Source organism: Rhincodon typus, chromosome 21, assembly GCF_021869965.1.
Source record: "Rhincodon typus isolate 14 chromosome 21, sRhiTyp1.1, whole genome shotgun sequence".
NCBI classification, from domain to species: Eukaryota; Metazoa; Chordata; class Chondrichthyes; order Orectolobiformes; family Rhincodontidae; genus Rhincodon; species Rhincodon typus.
Genome location: NC_063352.1, coordinates 4004035 through 4015539, shown reverse-complemented (window position 1 = coordinate 4015539; position 11505 = coordinate 4004035). Strand labels below are relative to the sequence as shown.

Below are 11505 nucleotides of genomic sequence, written 5' to 3'. Positions count from 1 at the left end.
CTGTTCTGAGGAAGGGTCACCAGACCCGAAACATTAACTCTGTTTTCTTCTTCACAGATGCTGCCAGACCTGCTGAGCTTTTCCATTTAACTTTTGGTAATGCATCTGCAAGCCTAACAAAACATGAGCTTCATGTTAAATTCTTACCCAACGATTCAGGGCATCGTCAACTTCTCTCTCATTACTGTCCTTTGTGGATTCCTGAACCGTAGCAGTTTGGTACTGAGCTCCATCTAGAGCTGAAAATGTTAATAGAAAAATTACAACAGATCAAGTAACAGAAATGCTGCACATGTTGTTTTGTTTTTATCAATTTTTCCTCCGCTTCACCTGAAGGTGTTGCCATCTAGTTTGATTCTATAGGTGATATTCAGTCTTTGGTACCCAAAAAATCTGGCCATGGGAGAATAGTAGGAAGGGACACTGCATTTCAACCTGTGATTATCTGATATCTGTGTATATTGTTTCCAGTAGGCATCTATGGATAGCAATGAGAAGGGGGCCAAATGTCACCTTACTACCATCCTTCCAAAACCAGCCATACAGAGACTGTCAAATCTGGAATGGTGGTCAGTGAAGTTTGGGAAGTCGAATTTATCAAACAGAATCCAGAGGATAGTATTCTGGATGAGCTGGAGTTTGTAAGTGGATGAACTCAGGAGTCCAGGAAGGAGTGTGTTGGTTAAACAAAGCTTGTTGACATGGATAGGAAGGTTGCAGGCTGATAGGTATGTATAGACATAAAGGACTGCATTACAGGAATGGAAATAGATGGCAGGCTACATGTAGCAATCTTTACCTGGAGTTGGAAGATGGAGGTGAGGTGTTAAATGAGTATTTTGTATCTGTATTCACTATAGGTAAAGATGACATAGGTATAGGGATCAGAGTGGTATCTGTGACATATTTGAATAGATTAACATTGGAGGAGGTATTAGCTGCTTCAATGGGCTTAAAAAATAGATAAATCCCCAGATTCAGATGAGATGTATCCCTAGCTGCAAGGGAAAAGGTTGCTGGAATTCTGACATTAAAGGAAAGAAATATTTCCCCTCAATAGAGGAGGCAATAACCAAGGGACACAGATTTATGTTAGGGAACAGGGGGTTTAGAGGGGACTTGTTTCTCATCTAGAGGGTGTGGGTATCTGGAAATCACTGCCTTTAAGGATGGTACAGGCAGGAACCCTACATTTAAGTAGCATTAAGGCGAACACATGAAATGCCATTGCATAGCAGGCTAAGGGCCAACTGCTGGGAAATGGAATTAGAGTTGATGGATGCTTGATGCATGGTGCGGTATCAATAGGCCAAAGAGCCTCTTTCGGTGCTGTAAATCTCTACCATTCAGCAATATATAGGATAACCGAATTAAGCTTTCTTTACCTGATTTGAGGTGCTCCCGGATGAATCTGAACACTACCACTGGAGAATTAAATTCATCTTCAACCTTGTAACAATAATAGTAAAACAAAAAGTATTAGGTGTCCGTTGTTTTTAAAGAAGGAATGTCTTTTATTTTCATTTAATTTATGGGCTCAGCTATTTCATTCAAACAAAATTGAAGCAACAAGCCACATTACCAACATACTTCAAATGACCTTTAACTTGAACACTGATTAAAGCAGAATTTTTATTTTCTAGCATATTGCTGTAGGAAAGTTCATCTGCTAAACATACTAGATTCAGTCTTAGACTTCAAATCAAAAGATGAGCAGCCCATAAACTAATTTCCAATCTTCTAGGAGTTCAATTCTCTCTATTTTATTGTAGTGTCCATTTCAAACAGAGAAAAAATAACATTCAAAACCAGTTATAAAAAGCCGTTGACATTTTCCATTTTTGACAATTATATTCCCAGTGAAAGGTTAAAACATTGAAAACAGCAGAAAAATGATACCTCAGAATCTAGATAAAAGATGCTTTATCCAACTATAGTCCGTAATGAACAAAATATATTGCAGTCTTATGCAAGCATCGCATACATGTGCAAAGCCCTGATCTATACAGTGCTTTCTCTAAATGTCTTCAAGGCTCACCACACTAAGCAGAACATACACTAAGAACTAATCTTGTAGTCATAACCAGATACAGTCAGGTAGTAAGCAAAATTTAAAAAAAGTTTGCTCACTGAGCAAGCAGAGGTGCAGTATGTTAATTTGCTTAACATGTAAGATAGTTACTAGTGACTTAACACTTGGATTTGAAAGGCCAACTTAAATCATTAACTTCAGCCAATCAGGAAAGAATGCAGGTGCCAGCTCTGGCACAGGTCAGTGAAAGAGTGGAAAATGTAGAAATCGCAAACTTTTAAACATTTTCTTTCTAAAAAGGTGGCAATAAAAGCAAAAAGGCAAAGTGATGTATGGTTAAAAAATGGGGTTCACAGATAGGGAGCACTGAGCCACAAGTCAAGAAGGTTGAAGATTTTATTCATGGGCTGATAAAGTTAGATTATTAATCCTCAGTTGGTGTTGAATTAAATTTCAAATGGGGCAACCAAAGGGGTGTACAAATTTGCTTCAACGTCTTTGAGTTTAGGCAAGAAAATATTCAGCAAAATTTACTGCTTTCCTCATTATTAACTAGTAACCTCTCCTGGAGGTTGCTGTGTAGATCTCAGGGAAAGCCAGCATCAAACTCTGATGCTTCCAGTGACTGGCAATCCTGCTGGCACTCACCGTCTTGGCTCACACATGGAAGGCCAATTGGACAAGGTACCAGAAGGTGATCAGCATCCAGGAAGGAATTAATGTCTTCAGGAGAGGAGGGAGGAAAGGAAAAGGGAGGGAAGGAAAGGAAGAGAGAACTGGCAAAAAAATAAAAAAAATTCACAAGAATTAGGTTGAAAGTTTAGGAAAGACAGATGAAACCACTAAGAGAGGCAGCAGTTAAGATTAATTTTTATTACATTTTGTTTTAGTAACAGGGAATTAGTTACACAATAATAAATATCAAATTTCATCACTTTCATCTCTTACATCAATTTCACCTTTGATGTCTGAGCACTGACTTTATTTCCCCCTCTAGTCAATAGGCTAAATCACAGCGCAAAATCCCCATGGCCAAAATGATCAAAGAACAAGCTTCAAACACACATTCTACATATCACCATGATCATTTATTTCCAGCTCTACAAAACTGTCGCACTTCCTTCACCTCCTCTGACATTCAAACGTGGATTACATCTGCAATATGCTTCCTTGTCAGTCTATCATTCCCCAGAAACTCTCGCGTTGTCTAAATCTAAGTTGCATCACTCTTGGACTGCACTAATCCTCAACTTTGCCTCCCTCGCCCATCCTCAATAACCTACATTGGCTTGCTTTCTCCCAATGCATTCCATTGAAAACTCTCAGCTTAATTGCTTCCAGGGCTTTTCCGAGTTCCATCGTTGCAATATCCTCCATCATTATACTCTTCCTTCTCTGATAGGCATTTTAGTCATTGTCTGCCCTTTTCACATTCAATTCCTTTGCCCAACGATATGGAAACTCCTCTTTGGCCATCAGCTCTCATCCCCTTCAAAACTGCCCCAAAATCCAGAATTTCAACTCATTCTTCATTCCCTGTCTCCATGGCTGATCCTTCAAATTACCTACTTCCATTTAAAATTTTAGGCGTGATTATCAGGTGTGCCCAAAAATTCATGCCATCTGACAACGTGTTGGTCTGCCAGCACCAGGTCATTTACAGGCAGGATACGAGTTTCTCAGGCTACCTGAGTGCCAGGTAGACAATAAAAGGAGCAAATGGCCTCTTGAGGCTTATTGGCAGAGAATGACAGCAACTTTCCAGTCAGCCCCAGACCTGCAAGGTGTTGGTACTGAGTTAGATGCCTGTTTTTGATTTGATTTTATTGTCACATGCACCGAGATACAGTGAAAAGTGTTGTTTTGAGTGCTATCCAGACAAATCGTATCTTACATAAGTACATCAGGGTAACAGAACAGAATGCAGAATATAGTGTTACAGCTACCAAGAAGGTGCAGAGAAAGATCAACTCTGATATATGAGAGGTCCATTCATAGGTCTGATACCAGTGGGGAAGATGTTGTTTTTGAATCAGTTGGTATGCATTTTCAAACAAACGTTTGTATCTTCTACCCAATGGAAGGGGGTGGAAGACAGAGTATAACAGGGGTGGGAAGGGTCTTTGATGATGTTGGCTGCTTTCCCAGGGCAGTGGGAAGTGTAGACTGAGTCAATGGAGGGCCAGCTTCTCAGTGACAAACAGGTGAGACAGCGTCCTGGGCAAGTGTTGATCCCCTCCTTGCCTGGCTACACTTGCAGGTGCAGTCTGTCCTCCACAATGGTGAGCCCACCGTTGATTCCATTTTTAGATCTCAAAGTGTATCATTCATGGAATGCGAGTATCAACTATCCATCCCAGTTGCCCTCAACAAGGTGAGCTACCTTTCTGCATCACTGCAGTTAATCTTTTGTAGGCAGACTCAAATATCCTCTGAGAGGGAATTCCAGAATTTTGATCCAGCTATAGCGAAGAAACGGTAAAATATTTCCAAGTCAGGGTGACAACTGGCTCGATGAGAAACACACTGATCATGGTGTTTTCTTTGTAACTGCTGTCCTTGTCCTACTAGGTGGTAGTAGTCATGGGTTTGAAAGGCATTGTCCAAGGAAACTGGATGAGTTTCTACAGTACACCTTGCAGATAGTTCAAACTGCTGCTACTGAAAGTGAGGAATGGAGATAGTGAATGTCTGTGGAAGTGGCGCCAATCAAGCAGCTTGTTTCGTGTTGAATGGTGTCAAGCTTCATAAGCGTTGTTGGAGCTGCATCCATCCAAGCAAGTGAGGAACATTCCATCACACTCCTGACTTGTACCTTGTCAAGTAGACAGGCTTTGGGGAGTTAGGAGGTGAATTACACACCACAGGATTCCTAGATTCTGATTTGCTCTTGAAGCCACAGTGCTTTGATTCTTTCATTAAGATTTTTTCTTATTGTAGATAGTCATTGTATGCGGTTCAAATGTTACTTTAGACTTGTCAGCTAACATCTAGATATTATCCAGGTTTTGCTGCATTTCAAAAATGACTGCTTCAGCGAGTTGCAGAGGGATTCCTTAAGATGCTGGCACTCCTCCATCCACCTTGCCTATAAACAAATCTCCTTTGATTCCCCTGCAGTGCAATCACACTGGTCATTGCTTTGACTTATTGTAGTGTTGCTGTGCTTCCAACAGATCTGACCAACGTTTAGAAGTGGCAAAATATCACAGTTAAAACATCATACAAATTTATTTTACAGAATATGCACAAGAACACACACAGTCACGAGGTATTGCTACAGCTACGTATTTACTTCACTAAATTCCTTAAATTGCCACAACTAAGCTAATTCTTACAAAAGAGTGATTCTTCTGGGATTTCATGCTATTGTGGAGCATAATTCATCTATTTGTTTTTGTTGGTTATTTCTCACACTTTCAAATATCTTTGATCTGAACAAATACAGCTCACAATACTCTGGAGAATTATCAGGTATCCTTGGATTTTGAATTCTACAGCACACAAGTTTTAAAAGACAGCTGTCAGTCATATACAAATTGAATCAGTGTCAAATTTGAATCACTCCTTTCCCTGGCTTGTGATTGACGTAGCTTGCCATTCTGCAGTGTTTCAGGAGAGGCTCTGTTTGGGAGTTAATTTTTAAATTACTTGTGTACTGTGTCTGTGTTTAAAGGAATGGCAACTTCCAAAATATGATAAAAATAAATTATTGAAATTCTAGAGGCAACTCTGTCATACTTTAAGACCTTGCAGCACATCATCATTATCTCTGTGTAGTGAACTATTCCATAATTTGGCAATTAAAACACAGAGCTGATGTTTGAATGGATGCAGCTAATACTGTTTTGCTCAAGAATTCAATAGAACAGAAACATGTTCAGCAGCAACCGATACATAAATTGCAAATAAAATGGAACTGGTCAGAAAATTTCTGAATTCCATAAACAATCCTCTTTAGTAGATGCTTACGTACCTGACTGCAAAAGTAATGACTTGTACCTGACGTGCAGATTCTTAATAGCAGTGACATTTAGATTAATTGCTGCACAATTTTGATGACACCAGTGGCAAACAGTTTAACGTTTTGCCATTCGACCAAACTTTTATTAACTCCGATTATATTTTAGCTTGCACACAGATTTTCAAAATCCAAAATATCTAAAAATGTAGAGTACAGATCACTGAAAGCTATAATGCAATTGAAAAATGAATTTTCAGCACAAATTCAATTGCAACTTTTGATTAGAAAAGATTATATAGCATTTCACAAGAGGTGTTTAAGTTCTTTTTTTTTCAAAAATGCAAAGGATTTTAACTGTATTCATAACTTTTTTTTTAACCTGTACTATCAATTTAGATAAATATGTAAGCATGTACAAATTGTTTAATACTACACACAGAATGTTTCTTGGTATGTCAAAGGCCTTTCGTTGTCATGCAATGATTAAAGTGGTCTTTTCATCTTTATCAAACTTACTTCCTTTCACTACTGAAGCAAATAAAATGATGATCCTATCACATGCACATTACATCATGCACGTGCTGTACTCTATAATGCACAGTTTTTTTTCTATCGATACAGGACATGAAATGAGCATTCAGAGGCAAGTGTTAGTTGATTGAAGAAAAGCCACTGGAGAATATTTGCACATGGTCCATTTAAAGTCCAAACAATTCTCTTACAGAGAAAATATTACTCTGCGTGCAATTGCAAAGTCAAACACTTATGTAGCTACTCACGCAAGTGCATTATTTTGTAGCATTGGTTAGAAAGCTGTTTAGCAATTACTGCAAATAACTACTGGGATTGTAATAAATTCTTGTGTGTGTACGGAAGGGTACTTGTACAGTTTCAACATAAATTTAATGCAGTTGCATACTGGAAAGATGACAAAAGACTGGGCTGCCACATCCCAATCAGCCAATAAAGAAATCACAAAAAAGCAGCAAAAAGTTACTGTGGGGCTATGGGGAAGCTTAAATGTATGGCAATGGTACGTCTTATGCATAAAGTTAATAAAAATGAGTGCTACACTACGCTTGAAAGCATCTGGCAACATGGCAAGTACAGTAGCCGGAGACATTTCTTCCTGAGTGGTTAATCAGGTTTCCAATATGAAATACAGGCTGAAATCTGTTACTAAGCCTTAACAGATAGGTGGTCAAGAAATGACAAGTAAAACATTAATGTAAACATGATAGTAAAGAACTAAATCAGATCCAGATTACTTTGAAATTTCCTACTGCTTTTACACTCATCAAGGTGAGGGATGTTAGTCTTTGGGAATAAAATAGCAAGTACTCCCAAGCCTGATATAGCATAGAATGGAATTCTGTCCAACCCGACCAAACATGCCTTAGCCCCAACTTCAGAGATGCAAACCTACACCACCAGTATGACATTTCTTTTCCATTCTTTGCCATGGCCTTCTAGTGAGACTATCAGCTAATCTGAATTAGGCTCACAGTCACTCAATTTAGGATTGAGATGTCCAAACTCATCACACGCAGAGGATACCTTCATTGATCAGTCTCTTCAAGTTTGAACCAACCAGCCAGTGTTAAACCTATTATGCTGCCCTGTTTTTCAATACTGTTAATCTACAAAATGCACACAAGTGAAGCTAGGGACTTCTTTTATTTCCTTTTTGTCTATAAGCATTTGTTCTAACAATCAATTGATGGCTGTTCTTGCCTCATCATTCACACACGCACAGTTCTCACAATGCAAGGCAACAGATTCCAACTTAACAGCCCTCTTGCTATTTATATATTAATACTCTGAAGCAGAGACAGATTGGCCTGGAAACTTTAAATTTGTTTCTCTCTCCGCAGATGCTGCCAGACCAGCTCAGTATCTCCAGCATTTGTTTTTATTTCAGATTTCCAGTATCCACAGTATTTTGCTTTCGTTATGTACTAATTTAGTTAAAATAATTAAATTTTAGACTATTTAAGTATAATAAATTGGTAATGTGCTAATAGTTAGAAGCACACTGAATTAGTGCTTTAAAGGTAGAAAATTGGACATTGAATGGATCATGTAACTTCCATATCTTGAAGCAACATATAATTAAAGTTTCGAAAAAATCCGATGCAAGTTAGCAACGAATAGATTAGCAAGCGTCACTTTATCCCACCTACAATTGCCAAAAGAATATTCCCCAAGATATTGCCTACAGATTTCCCAGTGAATGTCACCTCCTTGGGTTTGGTGATTACCTCCTGAAAGGATTCAGTAAGATCAGTCTTATTACAAAAAAAAAGTTCATAATTAATTAAAGGTTATTTTTTAAAAATGCTCATCAGTAGCCAAGTAATCAGAACAAGATTTGAAACATGTGAATGTGTTTTCACCAAAGCCAACCATATCCTTCTTCACAAAGTAAAAAAGTTATTCTTTTCCTTAATCCAGACTCCATTGTCTGGTACAAAATCTGGCCAAATGCCTCCCAATACGCTACTCATGCTGCTCTGTGACAGCACCCTGATATTTCCCCCACATCCCGAGTCTCTTGTTCTGCAAGAAAATTTAAATTTCACTGATCACTTAGAATCATAGAATCCCTACAGTGTGTAAGCAGGCCATTTGGCCTATCGTGTCCACATTGAGCCTCCAAACAGCACCCCATCCAGACCCAGCCCCTATCCTATCCCTGTAACCCTGCATTTCCCATGGCTAATCCACCCAGCCTACACATCCCTGGATATTATGGGCAATTTAGCATGGCCAACCCACCTAACCTGCACATCTTTGGATTGAGAGAGTAAACCAGAGCACCCACAGGAACCCACGCAGACACGGGGAGAATTTGCAAACTCCACACAAACAGTCGCCCGAAGCTGGAATCAAACCCAGGTCTCTGGCACTGTGAGGCACCAGTGCAACAACTGATCCACTGTGCCACCCTATTTATTCACCTTGTTTCAAAGAATTAAAATCTATAATGTAAATATTTGATTAGATACTCACAAAAATGTACATTTATCATCTTTGAAGTGAATAATTATAGTATACACATACAAAAAATTAGGTTTATTGTCACATGTACTCAACTGCAGGGATACATGAGTACAGTGAAAAGTGTACAAAGTCATCATTTCTGTACAAAGTCGACAAGTTGTCAGTCGGCACCATCTTGGGTACAAAGATACCTACGTAGAAAATCTTAGGTATGAATTAGAAAAATAAAGAAATAAAGGTAAAAGTTCAGTTCTAAAGTTCTCAAAAAAGAGAGAGGCAGGCAAATATGTTAGACTCATTTTCAAAGGGGACCAAAGTTGACAAGAAATGTCTTAAGAATTTTGTTTTAAATAAGTTAAGAAGATATATCCCTGCTTCCAAATAGCAGAAAGCCAAAGTTAGGGCAGGGGGTTAAAACCACATTCACAAATCTCAAAGCATTAAAATGCTGAAACTATTCTACTTATGCATTTTATGTTTTCAAAACATTCAAAACATAAAGCAATGATATGCTCATGACCATAAATATCCTTGCACAAACTGCAGTAACAGCAGCTTTTCTTCTGATTTATTCCCTACATTTTTCATAGATAGGAAGAATTGCATATTACAGAATTAAGAGGTGATCACTCAAAGGCTACTGAACAGACAGTTTTCATTAGTGCATTACTCAGCAAATGAGTTTTTAAAAAAATCATTAATTCATTTAGTTTAATTTTCATCAAAATAATATTAATAAATATTTCAAATTAAATTCAAATGTTTCTCATGTCTAATTTAATTGGATTGCAAAGACAAAATTGGAAAAGACTATATTCAAAGAGATTACCCTTTGTCCAACCAACAATGATTGTGAAAAGTTACTTAAAATCAGAGTGCACACTACTGTTTGGTACAGTACATTCCAACTTTTAAAAACAAATGTGACAGTAGCTTTCTTAATGCAAAAGTACTATTTCTGAACTAAATCCAGCAAATTAGTTTAAAAATTAAACATATCTTCATAAACAAGGAATTAAGAGAGCTAAAAAGGGGCCATGAAATATCCTTGACAAGTAGGAATAAGGAGAATCCCAAGGTATTTTATATGTATATTAGGAGCAAGAATAGGTCCACTCAAGGGCAAAGGACAGGACCACACCCAAGGACAAGGGAGGGAATTTACGCGTGGAGCTAAAGGGTGTCTTGAAAACTATCAGAGTAGGTAAGTCCTCAGGCCTGATGGATCTATCCCAGGATATTGAGGGAGGGAAGGGATGAGATTGCTGGGGCCTTGACAAAGATCTTTGTATCCTCTTTAGCCACAGGTGAGGTCCCAGAAGACTGGAGAATAGCCAGTGGCCTTCTTTTATGTAAGAAGAGCAACAGGGATAATGTTGGAATTTATAGGCTTATTAGCATTACGTCAGTAATAGGAAAATTATCGGAGAACATTCTTAGAGAAAGGAATTGCATTCAGAAAATAATGGACATACTAGGGATTGTCAGAATGGCTTTGCGCAGGGAGATATTTTTCATGCAAATTTGATTTTTTTGAGGAAGTGACAAAGACAATTGATGAGGGTGGGGCAGTGGATGTTGTATACATAGTCTTTACTAAAGCATTTGACAAGGTTCCTCATGGTAGATAAGTCCAGAAGACTAAGTCACATAAGATCCATGGTGAGTTTGTAAGTTAGATGCAAATTGGCTTAGTTGTAGAAGACAGAAGGCTGTGCAGGGGTGTTTGTGAGCTCTGGATAGTGAGGAAGGTTGTCAAAGGATACAGCAGGATACAGATCAGTTGGAAAGTTGAGCAAAGAAATGACAGATAGTGTTCAATCCAGACAAGTGTGAGGTGATGCATTTTTGAAAGTCAAATGCAAAACACAGTAAACAGCAGGACCCTTAGGAACACTGATATACAGAAGGATCTTGGGGGTGCAAGTCCATAGCTCCCTGAAAGTGGCAACACAAGTGGATAAGTTGGCAAAAAAGGCTTACGGCATGCTTGCCTTCATCAGTCAGGGCATTTAGTATAAAAATTGGCAAGTCTATGAAACTTTAATTAGGCCGTATTTGGAGTAATGTGTGCAGTTCTGGTTGCCACAGGATGTGGAGGCTTTGGAGAGGGTATAAAAGATGTTTACCAGGATGTTGCTTGGATTGGAATATATTAGTTAGAAGGAGAGGTTGGACAAACTTGGATTGTTTTGCTAGAGCATTGTAGGCTGAGGAGTAACCTGACAGAAGTTTATAAAATTATGAGAGGCATGGATAGGTGGATAGTTGAAGTCTTTTTCCCAGGGTGGAAATGTCAAATACTAGGGGGGGAAAGGTTTAAGTTGAGGGGGGAAATGTTTAAAGGAGATGCGCAAATAAAGTTTTTTTATGCAGAGGGTGACTGGTGCCTGGAATGTGCTGCCAGGGGAGGTGGTAGAAGCACATATCATAGCAAAGTTTAAGAGGTATTTAGACGGACTCATGATCAGACAGGGAATAGAGGGATACGGACTATGTGCTGGCA

General features: G+C 38.6%; 1 protein-coding gene across 2 annotated transcripts in view; it reads right to left on the bottom strand.

The window, feature by feature from the left end:
- pdxdc1 (pyridoxal-dependent decarboxylase domain containing 1) overlaps positions 1–11505 on the bottom strand; it is a 62040-nt gene that overhangs the window by 19049 nt on the left and 31486 nt on the right. For both annotated transcript variants that reach the window (XM_048609337.1, XM_048609336.1), the window contains exons 14-15: positions 1386–1449; positions 148–239 (exon numbers count right to left, since the gene is read on the bottom strand). In XM_048609337.1, coding sequence (XP_048465294.1) covers positions 148–239; positions 1386–1449 — 156 coding nt within the window. The remainder of the gene's footprint in view (positions 1–147; positions 240–1385; positions 1450–11505) is intronic.